The sequence below is a fragment of the Oryzias melastigma genome, linkage group LG24 (assembly GCF_002922805.2).
Source record: "Oryzias melastigma strain HK-1 linkage group LG24, ASM292280v2, whole genome shotgun sequence".
NCBI classification, from domain to species: Eukaryota; Metazoa; Chordata; class Actinopteri; order Beloniformes; family Adrianichthyidae; genus Oryzias; species Oryzias melastigma.
Window position 1 is genome coordinate 1711734 of NC_050535.1, and position 25303 is coordinate 1737036.

Genomic DNA, 25303 nt, shown 5'->3' on the forward strand with positions numbered 1-25303 from the left:
TCTGCATAAAGAGCAAGTTTCATTTTAGTGAAAAGTTCGAGATATTTCAAGCTCAATGGGAGCTTATTATTACAAAACCAATATTTAACTTTAACCTATGTAATTCTGATGTAAAATTTTCCTTTTTCTAACCAAAAAGTTATGTCATCTGCATAAAGAGCAAGTTTCATATTAATTTATACTTTGAGACATTTCAAGCTCAATGGAAGCTTATTATTATAAAACCAATATTTACCTTTAACCTTCCTAATTTTTATATGCATATTCTAATTTTTTTCCTTGCAAAAAAAATTGTGTCATCTGCATACAGAGCAAGTTTCTCAGGACGTTTTTACTTAAAGATTTTTTTTTGGAGCCCCTAAAGGGAAACTGAAGTAGGAAAAAAATTACAAGATAGTGTCTGGTAAGCACCAGAAGTTATATCTGGTAGAAAAAAAATGCTTTTTTTTTTAAACTTTGTCCCTTTTGGTGCTCCGTAGTGTTTTAACCAAGTGCCTAAATAGTTTTTTGTACTACAAAAAAATCACAGAAAATTCTATTATAATAGCAATAACAATAGAAATGCATATATGTGCAGAGAAATATCCACCATACAACATATTTCTTTCTTTACAGCATAAGTGTGTGCAGAGAAATATGTTGTCAAGAAAAGAAGTAAAACAAATAAAAACGTGATAATGATAAAAGAATAAGTGTAACACAACTCCAGATCTCTCAGTTTCAGCTTCATTGTGAGCTATTTTAAATAAAAAAACTTTTCCCCTGGAAGACACGAGATATTATCTGCTTGAATGGCTGGAAAGTGGAATCTCATTCAGAAGTAGTTTTCTGTTTCTTCACCTCCACGCTTTAACCCTTCAGCTCCTCTGAAGTCTTCCTCCAAGTTTGTTTCATAATGTTTTGAGAACGTCCTGTAACGTCCACTCTGACCTTCATTCCCACTTTCCACCTACACGAGACGAGCGGTGATACCTTTGATAACTGCTGGTGTGCAGCTCGTTCCTGTTGTCTAATATTTTGTCTTTTTACAGACCCTGAAATCAAACCAGCACTGATTTTTCTTCTTGTTTACCTCTAAATTGCACTAAGTGAAGGGTCGGGGATTTTTCTCTCTTGTGAGCTCTAATTTAGCCAATCGGTGCTGCAAAAAAAAAACCTGCTTATCCAGTTTTTTTTTTTCTCCTTGTCATTATAATCTTGCTGTACGCGCTAGAGCCGTTACGGTTTAGCTTATGTTTAAGTGTTACTTGTGAATTTTCCTTTCGACAATTTCCATGAGCCTGGTTGCTGGTATCCTGCATCAAATAAAGGTAAAGATTCCTTTGGTTTGTTCCAAAATACTATTTACTCTAACTAACACACTTCAACTTTACTTGGTTGTAGAGTATTCACTTTCATCAAAGTGTTTAGTGTTAGTTTTAGAAGAAGAAAATCGACCTTTTCGGTTGTAATAGTACCTAGTCAGTTCTTTAAGAACATAAATGTTTACTTCACTCTTCATTAGGCGGTTATAAATTCACCAAAATAAAGGAATTCAACAGAAAAACAGCTCATGATTTACAACAAATCCTGAATGTTTATAAGGAAGTGGGCATGTGTTTTTTGATGCTGTATTCATTTTCACCACTAGATAGAGCCAGGAACATGCTTTTGGTTTTGAATAACTTGATTTTTGTGATGTTTATGGTTTTGTGAGGCAAAAGTCATTCAATTTAGTTTTTTTTAAAGTGCATCTTAATAAACAGGCATTAATTAAAAAGCAAATTCATCCTTTTAATTTGCACAAAAGGGATACTTAAAGCCATCTGCTTAGACAGTCTCATTTGTAAACAGTCTAAAACAACTTATTTGCACGTTAAAACATGTAAATTGTTAATTTAAAGATTAATTTACATAAAACTTCTTATTTTTCCAAATGAAAAACAAATCTGTATGTTGATTTTTTTTAATCTATAAAAGTATTTTAGTGGAGCTTGTCATGCATTTGCATATCATTTGTTAATAAAAACACATAATTTAAAATGTTTTATGGTATTCTACGGGAAATTAAGACTAAAAAAGGGTTTGGCCAAACGAAAAAAATGTCTTTGGGTTTCATTTTTTTGTGATTTATTTCTTGGCTGATCCGTCCGTAGTTCCACGTGTTGTCGTAAAGTTCAGTTTGTCACGGGCGGAGTTCGAACACTCCGTTTCGGAACAAAACCTCGAGGCTTTTGGCGCTGTTTATTCCACAAAGGTGTTTCCATAGACTGTAAAAAAAAATATACAGTCTATGGGTGTTTCCAAGACTGCAGCAAAACTGACACGAGCCACAGATCCGGCGCCGGGCGGTATGAACCGGTCTGAAGGGAGGGAAGCGGAAGTCTAGATTCCAGATTGCACCAAAATACTACCAAAATAAAACATTCATCAAAAATAACGTTGTGTTTTCAACGGTTATCCATTAAAATCAAATAAACTACATTATGTAGGATAACACAAACGACATTTAGAAAGGAAAAAAAATTTTTTTAGTGTAATATTAATATATTTAATGCTCTTCTTTACAATTAAACGGCTATCAATGTCATTATTAACATTCTCAAACACACATATCATGTCCAGGAGATGATTACACAAATAATAGCAAAACTATATGCTAATATAAACACTATTTATCATATTTTGGTTGTTGTTATTGCACTAAAGGCTACAAATAAACTTTTTCAATTGTTAATTGAGATAAAACAAGTCAAATGGTATAAAAAGTCTTTATTAAATACTTCGAAGAAAACTTCTTTTGAACGTGTAAAGGCATCCATAATGATAAACAAATATTTTACTTTGGAGGTGCTTACCGGAAGTCAGACAAGCTCTTTGTTTGTGATTGGCAGCAATGAGATATTTACAAAAGTACTTCGTGTCAGAGTTTCAGTTTCATTAAACGTCGTTGCGGGCAAACGCGTTCGGAATTTTTTTATATTTGTTTTTGGTGCAGAAAATATTTATGTCGTTGTATTTCCGGTATTTTAATTTTTAATTGAGCCCGGCATTGATTGTTAGCCGATGTGCGTCTGCTATGGCTGTCGTTGAACGGACCGGTATTTCTCCGCGGGATACTCGAGCCGGAGTTGTTTTTAATTTGAAGCCTTGAGGCTGTGAATAACCGGATCAGGGTTGTCAACACTATTAAGGTAAAAAGAAAATACGGCAAGTTTTTGCTTCTTACGCTATTTTCTTTCGATTTGAGCTATTATGGAGTAATTACCCATCATGCCACGAAAGCTCCCGTGTGGCTGTAGGTCACCGAGCTCGTAAAAGCGTTTCTGCGCAGCTGGACGCCCGAATAAACAACGTGACGTGTTGCGGGGAGCTTCAGCTGCTGCAGCCACCTGGCTCTTATCACCTGACAGATTGCTCAACCCTCCAGATACTGTAGAGTTCACACAGACAAATGTCCAACTTCTATATTTTTTTGCCCCTCCAGTCTTTTTCCATTCGGGGGGACCATGGAGACCACTCAGGTGTCACTTTCTGTCAGGGGGGAGACATCTCCAGGTATGTTCAAACCTAAACTGAGCTGCAGAGTTCCTGGAAAGTATCTGCAACATGAACCTTGACTTATATTTAGTAGCTCTGCTGGCTGTTCCTTCTGATCTATAAATACTGTTTTAATATTTAGTACTTTCTTGGCTCAGTTGTTCGGCAAACAATTTGGAACATTTTGTACCAATTTAGTTTTAAACACACTTAAAAAAAGTATTAATCCGTGAATGTAAAAAATGTGTCTCCACCCTCATAGGGGAAGTGATTGCAGTTGTTGGCAGCTGTGAAGCTCTGGGATGTTGGGGCTACCAACGTGCCGTCATCTTACATCCTGTTGGAGATGAAGCGTAAGTTTTTTTTAGACCCACTCCGATTAAAAAAAAAAATTTTCTGAGGTAATTAGGCTCAAAGTTCAAATATCTGTGAATCAGGAGCAGCCGAAAAAATGCCATTTGAAAAAGCTTGTAGTTGTGATGTAGAAAAAAGGGCGGGGCTACAAGCTTCCACTGCTCCGTTCTGATAGATTCACTTGCAGACGACTAAATACGTCTTCATCTGAGCTGGCAACTGGATACAAACTTTACGGCGTAAATATTGTTCGCTATTTTTGTTGCACTGCCCATGTCATGCTACGTACACACCAAGCATATGATACGTAATCAAAAACGTGCTAAATGCAGTCCCGACCCGATGCTAGCACATGTACTCACAGAGGCTTGGTGTGAAATGTCGGAAACGTCTTTAACAGGTCTATTCTATGGGTGTAAGAAAACATTGATTCGGTGAAATATCGCAAAACTTGTATCAATTTAAAATACTGCTTAGGCAATTTTTATGTGATTTTTGTTTAATCAAACATATAATTTAGTCTTGGGATACATTAGGATACGTACCGTGTCATGCTATGTGAAGGGCTGGGTTAATAAAACCGATTAATCGCTCTGTATCGATTTAAACTTAACAGATCAATAATCGATTCATAAAAAATGAACGATTTAGCACATAAAACTAAAGTCCGCTAGCTTGATGGTAACGTTTAATGGAATTTCCCATAGGATGGCTAATGCTAACACTCAGTCGACCTAAACATACATTGCTGACTAAATGAACATTTTTAAATGAATTTTTCAAACTCATTTAAGGAAATATTTTTTAAAGTAACTATTTTTGGTCTAAAACACATGTTTTTCCTCATACTTTCTTCTTCTGAAATAAGGTATACTACTGTAGTGCGATCGCCACCTAGTGGCCAAACTGAAACGTCCTCCAGGAGAAACGGAACAATGTTTACAATGTTAATGATCTGAATATTTTAGTTAGAACTTCTCAATTAGAGAATCCATGTAGCACTGTATGACATTAACAATCTCAATATTTCGTTAATACATTTTACAGTATGTGAACTGTATCAGATTAATATAAATATACTCAAAACATAAAGTAGACTGTTAATGTATTTCTTAACAAATGTGTCTAAATGTGTGATTTCAAAATTGAATTGAGAGGATCAAAAGAATTGAAAAAAAGAATTGAATGGTTTACCTAGCACTAGCCACGTGTATCACGATGTAATACGTACCGCAACATGTATTGTATCATGACATGTACTGTGTTGCCAGACTGTTGCCGATGCACACCCTACTTTATTCCGATAAATGAAAGACTTTGTGTCCTATAACTCGAATCCGGTAGAAACTGCAATTCATGATCAATTGTCAAACAGTTAGTATTTCCATTAAATTAAAAAGGACGCTCTCCATACGCTGCTAACAAAGCAGATTCTCTTGTTGGTCAAAGCTCTATTGATTTCATTTTCAACGCGCGTCCAATGGCTGCCTAAAAAAATGTGCATAGCATCGTGTGAATTTGAGAGTTTTAAACCTCAAAGCTCAAAATGGACCTATACATTAGTTTGCATAAACGCTTCCTTGAATATAGTCGCTGGAACACGTGATTCCGAGCCCGGTGTGAACGTAGCATTGGGGGAGGGGGTGCTGTAAGCTAGCGGGAACGGATGGGGGTGGGGCGAACAGTTCCAACCAACAACTCAGTGGAGAATTTCTTATGAATTCCTGCTGTTATGCCAAAACCATCTCCTAGAAAACAATACGTTTTTGGATTTAATGACATAATCACAATCAAAGTACGATTCGAAAAGGTCAAAACATGATTGGAGTTTAAAGTCATTCCTAAACGAGTGTTATTTCTGTCTTTGGTGAAACGTTGAGTAAACCTTCTGGCTTTCATCTGCAGACACACCTGGACCACCACCGTCCAAGTTCCTCGAGGCGCCGTAACCAAATATCGCTACTTCAAAGGCTTCTTTCTGGAAGCGAAGGTACGTGTTTTCATGCTTTAACTTTAGTCTGCAGTTGTGTGGTAGATAGTTTACTGCCGGCTTTTGGAACCCCTCCCCCCTTAGTGTAACATTCCAACTCTATCTTCTGTTGTGTCTCTGTTACATAAAGTATTGACATTCACGTCATTATTCACCTACATGTGAACCCTGCTCAGACCTGGCGTGTCAGCGCATTTTAAACAGTGATAGTGGTTTGTGGGTCATTGTAAAGCCGCCGTTTTCACGTCCGTGTGGGTTCAGGTTTGTTTTGAAATCAGAAAGATGAGACCACATCACTTCCGAACCTGCTGGTTCCAAAAAAGCCAAAATCCCATAGAGTTTTACAAAGAAATAAACATCAATTGATTATCCTTTTATTTTTCAAGTTATATACTGACCTATGAGATGCCTTAGTAAAAGTAGGCGGAGCCTTCTGGCCCAAATGTTCAAAACGTTTTACAGATTTCCTGTAGCTTGCTTTGAAGTGGTAGGGGTGTGGCCTTCCAATAAGCTTACTCCTGATTGGTGAGAGTGGAATGTAGACCCACTCGGACCAATCACTGCTGTTGTCTGGCTCCAACATGGCGGCGTCCGTAAAGTGAAAAATGTTGGTTGTTTTCTGATTTTTTTTTCTCTCTTTTGATTGACTTCCTGTTGTTTTTGTTTGTCATTCCTTGTGTGTTTCTGAATATTTACTAGCTTTTACAAACTCACAAACATTTTTCAATCAGCATATCTAAAGTAACTCCTCCTACTGTATTTAACTGATTTAAATGTGATGTCATATTTAAGATATATTATTATTTAAAAGAGTATTTTTTCTGGGCTGCTTTTATTTCCCGAAGAAATCCCAGTTTCAGATTTCCGCCCCCTGGTGGCAGACTTCCGTCCTCTAACTCGTCCTTTCCCCTCTTTAGTCCAAAGAAGTGTCCCGGCTCAGGCCGAGATCCTAACATTGTACCCAACATTGGAATTTCAGAGTGCAGGTGGTCCCTGTCAGGTGATAGTCAATATGTGGGAGACCCATCATCGCCCCCGGACGATGAGGCCCACAGGTATAGAATCAGCGCACACGGATCTGCTGCCTTTCAGTTTTTTTGATGTCTAAAGAAAATGTTTTTTTGGGGGGCAGTGGAAAGAGAAATCTGTGGGAGAGGATGTGTCTTGCTGGATAAATCTACAACAAAAGAGGAAACACTGCTGTGTAGCTGATACGAGTGTAACCATTGTTAGGATTCCTTTGTGTTAGCTTTATGCAAACAAAGCTCTTTTTTTAGTTTGAACTCGATAGGAAGATTAGCTGCAGATTAAAAACTGCTTGATATCCTGTTTGATCCCATAGCTCTGTGAATAAAGCTTTACTTCAATCAGAACATCCTTCTGAAGTATCCTGCTAATATTTTACATAAAAGGGTGTTGTGTAAACATGCAATGTTTAACCCAAAGTCAGATTAAGACACAAATTACTTTTTTATTAGATAGTTTACAACAAATAACATATTTTTTTGCTTATTTCAGCACCAAACCAGGAAATCGACGACGGCCAGTTTGGACTTCACAGTGAGTGTCTCATGAGCTGCTCCGGTTCATCATCGGGGAACAATCGGCTCTCTGTTGTTGTAGCTGGCGCCTCCTCTGTGGGTCGGCATTCACGGCGGACTAACGGCATGCCGTCCTTTTCACCAACAGATGGGGCGAACTGTGTGGACTCTGGGTGGCTGACGTGCCAGACGGACATCCGGCTGCGTTTGCACTTCTGCAAACACGCTCCGGTGTCTGTCACTAAGAAGAAGTTCAAGAGGTCACGCTTCAGGTAGGAATCCGTACGAGGAAGTACTTTATGAAATTAGAAAAGTGTTCTTAGGTCAATACTCATTGATATATTAAATAAATAATTTAATGGCAATAAAATCACTGGGATCAGTCATTTAAAAACAAGGAAATTCAATTATTAAAAGTGTTCAAGTAGTTAAAACCAGAATAATTAATAATTAAAGTTACCAGTGGTGATGTATGGTCCGCAGGTGCCACCCACCCCCATTAGTCTGCCCCTCCCCCCTCCAGTTTATGACAAAATCATAAAAACACTTTTTTCTAAATAGCACATTTCTTTTGGTTTCATCTCCATAGCAACCATTGACTTTTTTGGTCGCCTGGGGATGATGAATAGTTCTACGTAATTTTTAAAACCATCTGCAACAGTAAAATGTTGAATTTTCATAGCAACAGAGGTTTTTTGCTAACTAAATCCACAATCCTAATGTGTTCATATCGTATGTTATATCGTTTTGTTCAACTTGAGCAAACAATAACATTATCACCATGTTCTTGTTAAAAATGTGCGAGCAATGGAGAAACACCTTTCAAAATCTATAGCTAAATTCACATTTTTTCCCTAAAAAGCCTTAAAGATGCTTGAGGAGTTAAGGGATAATAGAATGAAATTCCTTGGAGGAGTTTTAATTTGTAGACTGTACTTAAAAAAATGTTTCTTTTGTTTTTATTCTAGATGGTTGCCTCTTCCTGAGGTTAAAGGTTAACAACAAATCATTGTGATTGTAGACTTAACCTGGCGGCATGTGTGTGAAATTTCAAGTTTTTTTTCCCATTTTGTAAAAAAAATGTAAACATCGCCATCATTAAGATTTTGCCACAAAATGAACACTAAGGGATAAGTTCTGGTGCCATCCCGTAATAACTTCTAAGCTTGTTTCAAATATCCTTGTCACATGTTTTGGTGGATTTTGAAAAAAAAAATGAGACCCACACGAGATTTTGGCCTCATTCACTTAGTTAACAGTTTTTGCAGCTGTGATGACATCATTTTTGGGGGCGGGGTTGTTCACTTTTAGCGAGTTTTTGCTTGATGGTAACAGTTTTCAGTTTCCTGACACATTTAAAAAACAAAAGTTTGAGTTTAATTCAAATGACATTTGTTTGTAATCCTCTTCCACAGGATCAAGCTCACATTAGAAGGGTTTGAGGAGGAGGAAGACGAGGATGATGAGCACAGTCCCTCTTGGCAGACGATGAGCACCACTCTTGAGATCAGCAAGATCAGCGCCAGCGGCTACAAATCCCGCCACTCCCAGCCGGAGTGCGGATACGCCCTGGATCCCTCCCAGTGGACGGAGTACAGCATCCACACCATGGATCCGGACAACCTGGAGCTCACCTTCGAGTTCTTTGAGGTGAGCGCCGTCTTCAGCGGATGGGACGGCGAGCGCGGCGCACCGTTACTGATGGAGAGCTCTGACCACAGGAGGACCTGAGCGAACACGTGGTCCAGGGGGACGTCCATCCCGGCCTCTTGGGGACCGCCTGTCTGCTGTCCTCCCTCCTTATGGAGAGTGGGAAGGACAGCGGCGTGGTCACGCTTCCCATCATGGGACGGAACTCCAGGCAAACCATCGGGAAAGTTAGAGGTAGGAAGTCCGGTTGGATTGAAGTGAGTGATGGATAATTCCTCAGAATAAAAGCTTGTTGGTGTTGTGGATTCTAGTGGATTACCTGGTAATCCGTCCCATCCGGGGGCTGCAGTGTGACATGAGCTCCTCGTACACCAAGCACTGGAAGAAGAGGGGCGCGGTGGATGTGGGCCACAGAGGAGCCGGCAGCACTCATGCAGCAAAGTGAGAGAGATCTCCCAGAATCCCTCCTGTTCATCCGTTTTTCTGTTTCATACGTGTATCATTATCTTTCCATGCACAGGCACCACAAAGTCAGAGAGAACACCGTTGCCTCGTTCATGAGTGCAGCCAGTCATGTGAGTACGCCCTGACCTGGTGGTAGGCCCCGCCTCCTTGTGCGGCTCTCCTCTATACCGCCTGTGTGTGCCTGCAGGGTGCGGCCTTCGTTGAGTTTGATGTTCACCTCTCCAAGGACTCCGTTCCCATCGTCTACCACGATCTGACCTGCTGCATCTCCACTAAGAAGGTCCGTTAAGACGCTCTTTTATTTATTTATTTCTTTGCTCCGCCTTCTCTCGCTCTGATTCGTTTCACCTCCGATTCCACAGAAAAACGACAAGAAACTGGAGCTGATCGAGGTGCCGGTCAAAGATCTGACATTTGACCAGCTGCAGCTTTTGAAGGTGAGGAGCTTCCTGAACAGTTTCACTAGTGCGAAATATCTTGAAACATCTTGAAACATCGTGATATTTCATTAAATTTTGCAATACATTGCGATATATCGCAATAACTTGTTGGCAATACTTGTATTGATTTAAAATGCAGACAAGGCAATATTTAAATAATTATTGTGACCGTCCTTCACTGTTTTACTTTTGTTTTTCACCTGTACTCCCAACCGCTAGCTAACACAGCCTCTTTGAGTAGCTCTACACCGCAACCAAAACAACAAGATCTCGCGAGAACTAGCTTGTGTTCACTGTTCTGTCTGCCTCACGGTTTATGTTTTGTTATGAAAAAATAAAATAGTGGAACTTTTTATTATCGTCTCCATATAAATAAGAAAAAATCATAAAATTCAAGAGAACAATCAGATTTTGTGCAAATGTTTTGCTGATTTATATTATACAGACAGTTAAAGATCCATTTTAACCAAAATAAAAAAAAATATAAAAAACAGTTGTTTTCTTGGACATAGTTTCTGCAGAGTGGCAGTAGTTTTGCAGAAATTCACCTCTGAGTTGAGGGCGGGACCGAGCTGAGAACTTATGGCCCCGCCCAACATATTTTCTACATGACGAATATGATCTTTCTCCAACTGCATTTGTTCATCCTGCTCCTTCATTTGAATAAAGAAATCCTCACAAATGTAGTTTTAAGCTTCATTGTTTTAATATATGCCAGACGGAGCTGCTGAGAACCAAAAGCCACGCCCCCTCAGAGGAGAGTTTGGAAACAGAGGCTTCAGATCAACATGAAAAATAGCTTTTTAGGACATTTAGGTTTTGGGATTTTTGTTAAAAACTTCTTAATCATAATTAAATACCCTTAATCAAATACTACTGAGAACGTTTTTTTAAATAAAAAAATGGTCATAGTGGGACTTTAAAAACTGAAATGACAGATTTTGTCTTTTGTGTTTACGAACAGCTGGCCCACGTCACGGCAATGACAGGAAGTGACCACAAAGGTACGCATACCATTCTACTCGTCCTTCATCTCTTTGTTTTTCTTCGTTTTGGAAATCGGATTAAAGTTTTAGGCGAAGGTTATTGATTATTAGGCAACAGACCCTTATCACAGATGACTATAAATGTGCAGACTAACATTCCTGCACAGATTCAGTCAAGGTCATTCCGTGTTTAGTGAGATTGAATCAGCAGAGAGACTGTTCTTCTCGTGTTTGCAGATCTTCTAGAAGATGAGGATGAGATCGACGAACATCAGCCGTTCCCGTCGCTGTCTCAGGTACAAACCGTCAATTCAAAGTCCTCTCCGGCTCTCCTGCTTTCCCGCTGACCGCCTGCCGCTCCACAGATCTTCCAAGCCGTTCCGGAAACCGTGGGCTTCAACATCGAGCTGAAGTGGATCAGTCAGATGAAGGTTGGGAAGACGAGTCCAAACTTAAAGCTCATTGAAAAGCCGTAGAATCAGCAGATGGCTGCTTGCGTTTCCAGGACGGATCGTGGGACGGAAACCTCTCGTCCTACTTCAACATGAACACCTTCCTGGACACCATCCTGTCCTGCGTTCTGCAGAAAGCGGGAAAAAGACGCATCATCTTCTCCTGTTTTGACCCAGATATTTGCACCATGTGAGTCCACCGGAGCTAATCGGCTTCTTCTCATCCTAAACAAGCTCTTTCTACCTCAATTAAACTGCAGATTATTCCCTAAATCTCCTTCCAACATTCCATCCGGCTTTAGTGAAGATTACAATGATCCCTGAGAACATGTTTTTTAGGCAAACCTTCGTTCTTTTTGTCCTTCAGGGTGCGGCACAAGCAGAACAAGTATCCCATCCTCTTCCTGACTCAGGGCATCTCAGAGAAATACCCCGAGCTGATGGACCTTCGCTGTCAGACCACTCAAATCGCCATCAGCTTTGCACAGAGCGAAAACATTCTGGTGAGCCGCTTGTGCGTCTGTTGTTGACCAGAAGAGGGTCTGAATCCTAAAGAGTGGTGCTTGTTCCTCCAGGGCATCAGTGCTCACACCGAAGAGCTTCTAAAGAACCTTAACTACATCGAAGAGGCTCAGTCCAAAGGCCTGGTGGTCTTCAGCTGGGGGGACGACAACAACGAGCACGAGACCAGAAGGAAGCTGAGGGAGGAGGGCATCGATGGGCTCATCTATGACAGGTGGGTCACCTCCGTGGAAGACGGCGGTCTTCATCGTAACAGGACTCACATGGAGTAGAAGTTTTGTTGGACCGGTTGTGTCAGCACGCTTGCTTTTGAGATCTGCTTTTACGATGACATATAGTTACTTTTTAAGGTCTAAAAGTATCTGCTGCTAAACACTCCTCATTGTTTTTGACTTGCAGTCTAGACTCCGCCCTCTTCTTTTATTGTTTTTGTCTGGAAACGGAGGAACAGGTCTGGGTTTGTTTTGTTGTGAAGCCTTTCCAGACTGCAGAACGTGAAGCTGAAGGCTTACGCCGTTGTTCTCTGTTGCAGCTCATGTTGCTGCTTTCCTCTCAGGGTGGTGTGGTAACAGAACCTGTGTGTTCAGCTGTTTCACTTCCACACAGATCTGCTCTTTGACCCAGACGTCTGCAGAGCGTCTGCAGTCAGATTGAAATAATAGTAATTAAAGCTCTGAGCGGCTTCAATGCCCCTCCCCCCTCATTGGCTGCATATGACAGATTAATACAAAAAAAATACTTTTTTCATAATGGTGGGTTCATCGTTGTTTTATCTCCATAGCAATTTATTTATTTTTTGGTCTGCTGGTTGCGACAAACAAATCTGCGTGATTTTTAGAACAATCAGCTAAAGTAAATGTTTGGATTTCCTTAGCAAAGGAGGTTTTTTGTTAGCCACGCTCATATGGTTTTGTTCAGTTTGAGCCGATGGTGCATGTATTACATTTTCACAATATATTCGTAAAAAAAATGTTGAAGCGACACAAAAACTCCACTTTTGTAAGCTAGTTATGCTAGCGCTGTTAAAAATGTACAGCTAAAACCTACATGCTTTACTGGGTAGCTTCCAAATGATGCTCCAAGAGTTAGAATAGATTGAAATCCTTAGAAGGAGTTTAAATTTATAGAAAGTGTTTTTTAATTTTTTATTTTTTTTTATTTTTTTTATTCAAGATGGATGGCGGCCTCTTTCCAAGGTCAAATGTCAATGAAACCTGTAGACTTAAATTGGTGGCTTGAGTGTGAAAAAAGTTTGCTTTGTCCATATTGTGCAAAAATTTGAAAATAGCCAAATTACACACTTTGCCAGAAAATTGCTGCCAAGCATAGATCTTGTGGCCATCCCATAATAATTCAGAACTTCCTTTAGATATCGCTGGCACATGTGTTTTGGTTTCATTAGTGGTTTTTGAAATATTTTTTGAGCCACTTAAGAGATTAATTCATTGATTTTTGATGGTTTCTCCCGCTGTGATGTCATCATTTTTTGGGGGTGGGGCGGTTTGTGTAGTGTACCAAACAGAAAAGGTGAGTTATAAATCGGGACAACCAACTGGAGAGAGGAGGAGGATCTGAGGGAACGAGTGGGTGTAGAGGCATGAATGAGATCTGAAAGGTTTGGTGGGCCAGGATTACGGATGAATTTAGAGAACTCCAGTAATCCGGGTGGGAAGTAACAAGGCTGTGGACCGGGACGGCAGGCAGATACTGTGGAGGTGGAGATAGGCAGACTGGGTGTTGTTGTTGACATGCAAGTTGAAGGTGCTTCTCAAGATGATACCCAGACTCTTTACCCGATTGTAGAGGTAGACAGAGAAGTTCTGGATTCTATTTACGGTGGCTTTGGCATTTCGTTTTAGGAAATTTGAGGTGAACCAAGATTCTATTGCAAGAAGGCAGTCAGTAAGGGAAATGTGTGGAAGAGTGGAGTCAGATGTAGTGGAGATGTAGAGCAGGGTGTCATCTGCATAGCATAGAAGTGAATATTACGTCTATCCTATGCAGATGACACCCTTCTCTACATCTCCACCTTTACTGACTACCGTCTCACAGTAGAAGGCAGTCAGTCAAGGAAATGGGTGGAAGAGTATAGTCAGGTGTGATGAATAAAACGTTCACTAGAGAAGGAAAAGAGGCCCCAGGACAGAGCCCTGGGCACACCTGTGGGGGAAACTAAGTCCGAAATGAGAGATATGAGTTTAACTAGTTGAGGAGGAATGTTTGTGATACAGATGGCAAAAAAGCTTCTTGTCCATAATGTTCCCTCTTTTTTTTTCTACAGAATTTGTGAAAACTTGATGCCGTATTTTGACTCAACCTCTCCAGGTTCCTGTAATGCCTCTCCTGCTTTACTTTACTCACCCCTCCCTCCTCCCCTTTAGTTTGTTCCGGCTTCTTCAGTCAGTACAGGAATGCATTTTTCTCATGCGATGCGGCAGGAACAGTCAATCATGACACATGAGACAGTTGACTTCAGAGTTTCTCGATACCTTAGTCACATGACCCCTTCAGGGGTTTGACCTGTACAGGTGCCCTTATGTCTTGTATAAAGCCTTGTTTCCACTGACCGGTCCCTACCAGACCAGTCCGCTCATGGCAGGTTTAGAATAGTCTGGCACATGCGAGGTGTAAACCGATGATGTAGCTGTGGGACTTAATGGTTTGACTACAGCGGTTGTCCGTATTCCCGGATTTGGCTTGCTTCCGGTCCTTAATCCCCCGAGTAAGGGAGGAATACTGAATGCAGAGACTTTAATATTCTTTGCAAGAAGGTCGTTTGTCTTCTCTGGGTGCGTGGAGTGCTGTTTCCTCAGGTGAGGAAAGATTGTAATGTGAGATTGACTGGTGGATTGGAGTGGCGTTCGTGCAGTTGCTGCACCGGTCCACTGTGGGGAAGAGAGAGCTGAGTCAGAAAGCAAAGATTTCAATTTACCGGTTGATCTTCGTTCCAGTACTCCCTTATGGTCATGAGCTCTGGGTCATGACCGAAAGAACGAGATCCCAACTACAAGCGGCTGAAATGAGTTTTCTCCGGAGGGTGGCTGGGCGCTCCCTTAGAGATCGGGGGAGGAGCTCAGTCACCTGAAGAAAGCTCAGGGAGTCGCTTCTCCTTCATATCAAGAGGAGCCAGTTGAGGTGTCTCGGGCATCTGTTTCAGATGCCTCCTGGACGCCTCCCTGAGGAGATGTTACGACTATGTCCCAGTGGGCGGAGGCCCCAGGGAAGACTCAGGAGATGTAATCTCTCCAGCTTGTCCTGGGAACGCGTCGGGTTCCCTCCCAGAGGAGCTGGAGGAAGTGGCCTAGTAGAGGGAATTCTGGGAAAGTCTCCTTAGACTGCTGTCCCCATGACCGGGTCCTGGATGAATAGAAGAAGATAGATAGATTGATGAGTGCAAGATTGTCCAGCCGACAATGGGACAAAACTTTAGTCTTGGGTCTTGAGTCGGGACAAGCACTACTTGGACTGTTGTTGAAATACCTTCCTGCCAATCAGAGGATTTCATCGTGTGACGGCAGTAGCTCCGCCCTAACTGGGCCGTTTCATTTTTCTATGGTCCTACAACTAATGGTCCACCAAAAACAGTATGAATTGTTTCGGTCATGACCGACCAGTGGATACGAGGCATTAGTGTTCAACACAACTTCTTGCCCGCAGCATACCCATAGAAAAAATATTAACATTTTCTCTCTACGGCTTCATGTGGGTTACCTGTACAGGTTTTACAGCCCGTATCTGCCCGTATGGGCCGTTGTGACTAAAGGTTTAATCCTAACTGAGTTGATGATTGGTCAACTGCCATGTTCATCATTCTGGAGGACAGTTTTAGGCTGAAACTGACTTTTTTTTATTATTTTATGCCTGAGCTTTGGAAGTAATTGAATGCTAAATGTTGCATTTGATGCGGCTGCTGTTCAGACAAATGGTTTTGAATGCATGAGGATTTCTTTCTTTTCTGCTTGTTTTGAATGGAACCTGCTTCACGCTGGTCTGTGGAAACCACCTAAACTCCATTCATCATCAAAGACGTTTTTCCACAGGTCCTACCTTGATATATTTGGAGCCTCCCAAATATATTGTCTGCTCACCTTTGACTCACCTGCTTGTTCAAAGAATAAAGGAGCTGGATTGTAAAGCTGCTCATTCAAAAAGCTGCAGATCTGGTTCTTCTTCGGTTATTTATTTTATATAATATATGTGTAGGATGTAGTTTCTCCAGATTGGCAGAAATTCATTAGAAATTCGTCTCTGAGTTGTGGACAGGGCTGGTGGGGCAGAGTAACTCCGCCCCCTTTCCCCTCCCCATTGCTGAAAGCTGGGAGTAGGAAGCTTGTACAATTTTTTTCAAACTATATTTTCTCCTCTGCTCCTGATTCACAAAAATTTGAGTAAAGAAATCTTCTTAAATGTAATTTTAAGCTTAATTTTCTTGATATCATCAGAAAAATCCATGCTCAAAAAACACACACACAAAAGATTATTTTTTTCTTGGAATTCACAGAGGATTCAATGCAAAGAAAAACCAAACTAGAGGAAATAATTCTGAAGGAATACTGTTTAACAAATCAACTTAAAAGCCTTAAAAATTTTCACATTTGCATCTAAGACTGAATTTGTTATTTTATAAAAAATATTTTGGACATAATTGAGGTATTAAACTGAACGATGGAGTTTTCTTTTAAAAAAATCAGAGAAAAATGATTATTTATCTGAAAAAAATCCTTTTTTTCGAAATAAAGGTCAGTTTAACTGAATTAATAACATAGATAGATAGATAGATAGATAGATAGATAGATACTTTATTAATCTCTGCAGAGAGAAATTCCCTGTCTTGTAGCTCAACCATGCACACCAGCAGTCACACTAAAAAGACATAAGATCAACAACTCAGTAAAATAAAGCATAGATAAACAGGACATGAACATAATAAAAACACGAGTGTGATAAAAAGAATTCTAAAAATTACCTCAAAATAGGAATGATAAAATCAATAAATAGAAAGTGCAGACTAAATAAAATGTGCAGAATAAATAAATAAAATGTGCAGATAAAATGCAAATACAATAAAATGTGCAGCAACATGTGCAGTCAGCAGTGCCTGTTATAAAACCTCATGGCAGTCGGGATAAAAGACCTCCTGAATTTAAAACAAAATGTTTGCACGTCGCTTAATTGTTTTGCTTTTCAATTTGTTCTGTAAATGTCATACAGCTTCCTAACAGAAACTGCTTGAAAAGGTTTTCTTAGCAGCTTTGGTGTGAAATACTATTAAATTATTTTTTTTTTTGTATTTTGTAGTATCTGTGACGCCCAAGCCGAGCAGCCAAACATCTTCCAGGTAGAGGAGCAGCACACCCTGCAGGAGGTGATCACGGAGGAGACCCTAAAGAGCTCCGCCTGCTCCTGCTACTCCATCCCCTGCCCGCCGGCGCCGTGCGCGTCCTGCGGGAGCGCCGAGTCTGACTCGGGCCTCAGCTCTTCCTGAATCGCACATGAACGCTGACAACGACCAACTGAAAGCATGTTCTTCCCCCGTCTCGCCCCCCGTCTCACCTGTGAGGTTCTCTGTATTTATTCTTCACATTTCCAGGTGTTGTTGAGCTTGAGGAGTCTTCAGGACGATGCAGGTCAAAGGCTTACCTTTATCTCTTCCTGTTAAAGAAATTAAAAACCTCAGGTAGATAATGCTGTCGTTAAAGTTTATGAGGAGGAAAACTTTTGCACGCATCACAGGTGTATAAAAACCAAAACAAGCTGAAGAGAAGCCATCAGAGAAACAAAGCCTTTGTGGTGCTACTGTGGACGATCACGTGATCTTGTTTTTACGTCTTACTGCGCTGACGGAACCGGATTCTGTTAGAAGATACACGAGTTTAAGATGATGCTTCGCCATGGAAACGAAGAGGTTTAGCTGAAAGCACCCCCTTCTCACGCCTTTGAACTTATGAAGTCGAAAAAAAGCGATGAATGTTTTCACGCGTTTGCCTCCGGCTTCGGAGGGAAACGAGCCGTCAATGTTGAATGAACCGTTTTCTGCCACCAGCTCCTTCCTGGACACATCTTTGTGTCACCTCAAAACATCACACATTATGTTTGTACAGTAAACGTCTCATCGCACAATCTCTGATCCGATGATTGTTGTTGTTCTGAACGAGCATCTATGTGTAAATACAATAAAGGAATATATTTCATCTGGCTTTGTCAGGCTTTTATACTGAAATGCAGAACAGGAAGTGCATTAATTGTGGGTACAAAGTGACCCACTTTTAGGTTTAGTTATAGTCATAAACCGTCCTTTTAAACAGTAACTTTTATGACTTTTCCATCATTAGAGACTTTGTTTTTGTTTACATGTGGGCGGAACCGCCGGGGTCAAAGGTCGGCTTGATTATAACAATATTTGAAGATCAGAAAAAGTTCAAAGGCCACAGACACACTCTTATGCAGACATCTGCGCATACATTCCTATGGACACACTTGTACACCTATAGTTACACAAACACACTTACAACTAGTATACACTAACACACCTACACGTTCACACTGTTACAGCTTTACACTCAGACACCTACACAAACACTGACACCTTCATACCTATGAAGCTGCAATCACAGCTGCACACCTATAGTTGCACAAATACAGCTACAGACAGAAACAGCTGCACTTACACAACTACACAAACACCACACACAACCTTAAGAATCAAACTCAACCTTCACAAACACGGATTGCTGTTTTTAGTTGTAGGATAATTTAAATGTAGTTCCCAATTATACCTGTCGTCTGTGTGCACTTTCACAACTGCAGTGCCTGAAAAAAACTGTAGGGGGAGATAATGAGCAAAGTCTGTGTGAAAATTCCAGTGGAAAAAAATCATTTTTGGCCAAAAGTGAGGACTTGTGAGAAACTAAGAGAGAAGCATCTGTGGGTAGAGTGGAGCCATCAAAAACAGTGAGGACCATCAGATGTCCTCACTTACACATTCTGACCTCACTTTGTTGGTCTTAAAACTCTCGCTGGTCCTCAGTACGGCTAAGTGCAAGAACACACCCATGAACACAAACACACATCTAAACACACACTAATATCTACACACACACTTGTTAAAAAATATAAAATAATACACTTTTTCTGTAACATTTCAATTTAATAATTAATATTTTTATAACAACAATAGTAAATCTTTACTATGTTAAAGAAAACTATTATTTGTTGAAAAAAAAAACTCAAAAATGTTCACTGATCATCTTTTTTATTGTTTAAAAAACAACTGATGAGTAACAATCAGGTCTTTTCATCATCAGAGTCAACGTTCAGTGAATCATGTCGTCTCTTGGGTTGGGTGGGTCGTTTCTGACCCGTAAGACGAGGGAAGTGAACATAACGTTTAGAAATGATGAAGTCGACAAATATAAAATATTAGCTGAGCGTGCATTTTCTGCACATCAGGAGAATGAACCGAACGACCTCAGGAGAATCCTGAACCAATGTTTTATGGATCCAAGCGTCCGGGTTGCCAGGTTTGTGGGAAATCCTTTTAACCCCCCCTCCCACTCAGACCCACACAAAGCTCTTTAATTTGTGGAGATTGCTGGAGGACTTTGTTTGCTCTGAAACATTCCACTTCAACGCCTCATTAGCGTTTACTGCTGCAGAGCGCAGAGGAGTTTATGACTTTAAAGCTGAAACTTTAAAGGAAAAAACATGTTTTAGCTTTAAATCAGTTAAAATGATGGTGATCATTATGTTAACACCTTCTAATTTTAATGCTTTTGTGATCCAAAAATAGATTAGATTAACCCAAGATGATAAAAATTAGATTTTAATCAACATTTGATTGTGTTTTGGTTTTTATTTTCATAAAAATCTTTCATTATTTACACCCTTTGCTATAAAAAGTAAACATCTTTGACATCGTCACTCCATGAATCATTAATGAAGCCTCAAGTACAGTCAGTGAACAGAGTAAAATCAATTTCCTGTTTATGGAGTGGCTGTACGTTTAATGTCAACATGAACTTTGAAACTTTGACTGTAATCTCGTTTCATTTCCAGCTGCCGTCTGCTTTTCTGGTGAGAAAACGTTTGACGTCAATGAAGCTGTTAACTGATCCTCTTGTCATAAAAATAAACAAAGACAAATAAAAAAAGCTCAATTTTTATGTCGAAAATGTAACATTTACTTTGAAATAATTTAGCATCATAATTGACTTTACATGTTTGATTTCTTTAGGACAAAATCATATATTTTTATATTAAGTATCTTTATTTTTTTGAGTCATAAAGACTTCCCTACACATCATTTTATTGTGTTTTAGAATTCATTCCAGTACCAAGTATTAGAGAGACTAAAATCCTGTGTTTTGAGTACTTAATATATTACCTGATTGGAATTGTTGACTGTGCTGGATATTTAAATATTTATGAATCCAAAATTATAAAAAAAAAATTGTAACGACTTAAAAAACTTCTAATACATTTTAAACTTGTGACTGAAAATACTGTATACTGAACATGATCTTCTGTACATAGTAGACTCGTGACAACATGCTGTGTATATTTTTACAGGAAGTTGCAATGAAATTTAATCTGACTAAAAAATTCACTGAAGTAGTTTTGAAGCTAGAGCGCCCTCTGGTGTACAGACAATTGACCTGCACTCCATTTGCTTCCATTAAAATTGACATTGAGTGTTTTTTTTTAAATTAATATTATGAACATATTTTAGTGCAACATTCAAGAACAGTACATTATAATGTAACATACAAACATGCTAGAACATTTTCCTCAAATGAATGAAATAGTAAAACAATTTCACTTTGTCTTATGACAAAATAATCAACCTGACATCAGTTAAATTGGCCAATTTTTTGGTTAATTGTTAAGAAAAAAATAATGTATGACTTCTGATTGTGTTCCTAAATATAGTAACAATTGTTATTAATGTTTTTGTGTTGAAACCATAACGGGAAGAAATGTTATGGTTTAAACTCTACAGCTGTTGAAACATCAGCTGTTCTGCATTTAAAGTAAAATAAACTCAATCTGCAGTGAAACAGGGATATTTCATCATCAAATCAAATTATATTTAAAAGAAACATTGTAGAACAGTGCAATTAAACTCATTAAATGTAAATAAAAAAGGAAAATAAAGGCCTATAAATACAGATTATTAAAGAAAATTTAAATTAAAATATGGATCTGCTAATCAATCGGTTGAAACACTAATTGTCTAATTTAAATGTATTTTAATTACATCTGATTATACGTTTTTTAACTTTTTCTACAATGCCAAAATACATACTATAAAACAGTATATTTTTTTCCTGACAATTTCCTTTTGTGTGTTTAATATTTATACCAAAATGGTTAGGTTCACTATAAATGTTTATATTAGCACCTTTGTTGGTGTGTTTTTTTGTAACTTATTTATTTATATCTATTTTATATCTATTATTTATATTTGTGTGTTTATCACGAAACAGTTGCAAAAACAACAAATGTAAAAATAAAACAAGAAAAATAAAATAAATAATGAATTAATACATAAAATAATGTTATTTTGCTAAATGTAATATTTTATTTCTTAAAAACAGGACTATTCCGTTGTCAAAATAAGACTTTTTAAAAGCATAAATGACGAATAAATAGAACTTCACTCCCGTATATTGCTGATTTTTTTCCAATTATTTTACTACATTTGTTTTTGTAAAAATCATATTTTAATGTTTTTATTCTCTCAAAATGTAGAATTTTTAATCTTACGAAATTTTTATTTTTTAAAGAAATTTATGAAAACCCCGGTGTAAAAATAAAAAGGTAAGCCATGTCTTCGGGAGTTGTAGTTTTTCCGCAGTGACGATGCGCTCTGGTTAAGGCACGTGACACTTCATTTCCCACAACCCCTCAGAATCCCTTTAAGCCTCCGGCCGGGTCACGCCCACGCTAAACCGACTGTAATCCTCACTGTACACAACAGAATCCTCCGCGGGGCATTTCTCCTCTTTCATAAGTTTTTATCTTCCACAAACACAAACCGGAAATGGATAATTCTGGGAAAGAGAAGGAGGCGATTCAGCTAATGGCGGACGCCGACAAAAAAGTCAAATCTTCTGGTTCCTTCCTGGGCGGGATGTTTGGAGGGTAAGACAGCAATGCAGCAAACAGCAGCAGCTAGCAGAGCAGGGCAGCTTCAAAGTTACAACTGCTGGTTTTGGAAGGAAATCCTTCTGGAAGCTTCGACTTTTACCTATGAAAATGTTTTAAAAGTTGAATTGATAAATTAAAAAATATATATTATCATAAATATGAAATGTTAGGTCAGTTAGCTTAAATAGCTGCTTATCTGCTATGTAAACAAAGCACATTGTCTTTTTGAAATTTTTCAAATTAATCTATTTATATGTAAATATAGTTAAATTTAGAGGAATTATTAGTTTGTCCATTCAAATTTTCTTTGAAATTATAAAAGAACTTTATTAAAGTGGTTTTAGTATTAATAATCACTAAAAATAAATAAATAAAGCAAATAAATAATACATATTGCACAGTTTAGACATTTTTGTAGAATTTAATTGAAATTTAAAGTTTTTCTTTGAGGTTTAAAAAACATTTCACTCACATTTAACTATTTTGGCACAGATTATTTATTAATCTCTTATAATTTCTCTCTGGATCAGTGAAGTGCATTAAATACTTAGATTAAATACTAATTTTATTGAGAGTGAACGCCTCAGTAAAGATGTGATTTAATAATGCCGTCATCACCTAATGTCATTAATTGGTGACACAATCATCGTGTTTCTGTTCATTATTCTCTGTAATGAATCATAGAGGACCTCACAAAGTGGAGGAGGCGTGTGAGATGTACTGCAGAGCTGCTAACATGTTCAAGATGGCCAAGAACTGGAGCGGTGAGCAGATATTCCCACCGACGTTCATTTATTTGTTTATTTGTGCCAAATCTAAAACATTTACCTTTTCGTCTCCAGCCGCTGGGAACGCCTTCTGCAAGGCTGCACGTCTGCATATGCAGATGCAGAACAAACACGACTGTGCTACGAGTTTCATCGATGCAGGAAACGCCTACAAGAAATCTGACCCAAATGGTAAGACTTTCAAAATAAAACTACATGTTTTTGTGTTTCTTTGATCAGGAATTCTGCCAAATAACCTAAAAGTTTTAAAAATGTTTTATTGTAAGAATCGTCTGTTCTTTGTAAAATAAATGAAAAATCAGATTGTAAATGTGAAAACTAGATTATTTCCATTGAATTGCTTTGAAGGAAAGCTTTCTAATTAACGTTTTAATTATTGTTATTTGGGCTGCCACAAATGTACAAATACAGATAAAATTAAAACAATTAAATATATACAAAAATAAAAACTATAAATTAAAAAAATAATTATTATAAATTAGGGAAATAGACATAATAAAAAATAGAAATTAAATAAAAAAAATATTAAAAATAAGGGAAATAGAAATTGAAAAAAATAGAAATAATAAAAAATAAAAATAAAAAATAGAAATAAAACACTGCATTTAAAAAATGAAATAAAAAATCAAATTCAATACAAAATATTGGGAAAAGAAATAATTTTTAAAAATATTTTTGAACTTTGAAACTTTCACTGTATTCTCTTGAAAATAAAAAAATAGAAATTGAATAAAAATATTTTATTTAACAAAATAAAAAATAAAAATTAAATATATTAGAAAAATAGGAAATAGAAATTAAATATAAAATATTAAAAAAAGAAATAAAAATAGAAATTAAATAAAAAATATAAAAAATATATATTTTTTTAAAAACTGTTAAATCTAATCATTTTCTTTTTTCTAATTTAGTGTTTAACCACATTTATTGTCTTGTGATGGTGCCTTTCAGCTCAGGTTTCCCTTGAAAAAGAGATTTAATCTCATTGGGATTTCCTGATAAAATCCAATTAAAAACAGATATTTTAGTTCTCTAAATGTTTTAGTCAACTTTTCAGTATTTCCTCAAAATTTTCCCCCACATTTTCAGAATTTCTTTTTAAATTTCCATCATGTTCTCCAAACATTTTTCTTACATTTTCGATCTGATTTTTCATTGGCTTTACGACGATTCGACTCCACACAAACTCGTTTCTGTGTTCCAGTTGACCAGATTCTAACTTTTCCTCCTTTTCCTCCTTAATGCTGCTAAAAGAGGCAATCAAGTGTTTAAATGCTGCCATCGATATTTACACAGACATGGTAAGACAAGCTTTGTGATGGAGAAAAACTCAGTTATACATGAGATGCAAGGAGAGTTTTGATCCCACAATGCACCATTCCTACTGGGACATTCTCGCATTTATTTATCAAACATTTCATTTTCCCATAATCCAACATGTTTTTTTTTATTTAATTTTATTGAAAACGTTAATTTATTTCCATCATTTATTATTTATTTTGAAAAATCAGACTTCTGGTGGTTTTTCTGACTTCCTCTTTTTAATTTGAGCGCTCTGATTGGCTTGTGATCACTTCTTCCTCCTCCAGGGAAGATTCACCATCGCTGCCAAACACCACATCAGCATCGCAGAGATCTACGAGTCTGAGCTCGTGGACATCGAAAAGGTAGAAAGTTTGAAACCACAAACCCTTGTTAGGATTTGTAGACTAAATCATGACTTTTATTTTGAAAGGCTATTGCACATTATGAACAAGCTGCAGATTACTACAAAGGAGAAGAATCAAACAGGTACGGAGCTTCGCTGAAGCTTCTTTGATGCTAAACTAGATAAATCTTGGTTTTAATGTCTGCATGTTTTCTCAGCTCTGCTAACAAGTGTCTGCTGAAGGTCGGAGCTTACTGCGCTCAGCTGGAGCAGTACCAGAAAGCCATCGAGATCTACGAGCAGGTTTGTCTTTGAGGGAACGCTGAGTCAGCTTTCACTCTCGTCATTCTGTTTCTCTTTATTCTTCTTCATACGCCTTTTGGGACGTGAAGACTCAATCACACCTTCAGCGAGTTCTGTAATCTTGGTATCAAAACATTCAGCTGTCAAGGACATTACTGCTAAAGAGGTTTTTCATTTGGAGTTTAGCTAATACTTTAGCAATATGCTAACATTTTTTGGCTAATTTAGTATCTTAAAAAGGTTTTTTTTGGCCAATTCTGAGTTAAGCTAGTATTTTAGCGACGTGCTAGTGTTTTTGGATAATTTAGCATCTAATTAGGTTTTTTGGGGTAATTCTGTGTTTAACTAGTGTTTTAGCAACATGCTAGCTTTTTTGACTTATTAGGCATCTACAGAGGTTTTTTGGGCTAATTCTCCGTTAAAGTATTATTTTAGCAATGTGCTAGCTTTTTTGGCTTATTTGGCAAAAAATTGGCAACTACTAAGGATTGTTGGG

The 25303-nt window shown here is 38.1% G+C and overlaps 2 protein-coding genes across 4 annotated transcripts in view; both read left to right on the plus strand.

Annotated features, from left to right (window-relative positions):
- Positions 1 to 1157: 1157 nt before the first annotated feature.
- On the plus strand, positions 1158 to 18110 carry gpcpd1 (glycerophosphocholine phosphodiesterase 1). 3 transcript variants are annotated; one of them, XM_024291185.2, is made up of 21 exons: positions 2847 to 3173; positions 3467 to 3537; positions 3782 to 3872; positions 5779 to 5863; positions 6843 to 6918; positions 7382 to 7423; positions 7553 to 7676; positions 8820 to 9054; positions 9126 to 9288; positions 9366 to 9495; positions 9575 to 9629; positions 9707 to 9799; positions 9882 to 9956; positions 10924 to 10963; positions 11183 to 11241; positions 11311 to 11376; positions 11451 to 11587; positions 11765 to 11900; positions 11973 to 12133; positions 14201 to 14244; positions 17218 to 17410. In XM_024291185.2, the coding sequence occupies exons 2-21, from the start codon at positions 3489 to 3491 to the stop codon at positions 17259 to 17261; spliced, it is 1905 nt and encodes a 634-aa protein (XP_024146953.1). In that variant the 5' UTR covers positions 2847 to 3173; positions 3467 to 3488; the 3' UTR covers positions 17262 to 17410. The 3 variants fall into 3 exon arrangements, with proteins under 3 accessions (XP_024146952.1, XP_024146953.1, XP_024146951.1); XM_024291184.2 differs by lacking the exons at positions 2847 to 3173; positions 14201 to 14244 and adding an exon at positions 1158 to 1310 and having other exon boundaries at positions 17218 to 17404; XM_024291183.2 differs by lacking the exon at positions 14201 to 14244 and having other exon boundaries at positions 2849 to 3173; positions 17218 to 18110.
- A 3587-nt stretch (positions 18111 to 21697) lies between these two features.
- Positions 21698 to 25303, plus strand: part of napbb (N-ethylmaleimide-sensitive factor attachment protein, beta b) — a 5961-nt gene continuing 2355 nt past the window's right edge. The window contains exons 1-7 of the mRNA XM_024291898.2: positions 21698 to 22062; positions 22753 to 22832; positions 22911 to 23027; positions 24111 to 24157; positions 24446 to 24523; positions 24592 to 24647; positions 24723 to 24807. Coding sequence (XP_024147666.1) covers positions 21962 to 22062; positions 22753 to 22832; positions 22911 to 23027; positions 24111 to 24157; positions 24446 to 24523; positions 24592 to 24647; positions 24723 to 24807 — 564 coding nt within the window. The 5' untranslated portion in view covers positions 21698 to 21961. The remainder of the gene's footprint in view (positions 22063 to 22752; positions 22833 to 22910; positions 23028 to 24110; positions 24158 to 24445; positions 24524 to 24591; positions 24648 to 24722; positions 24808 to 25303) is intronic.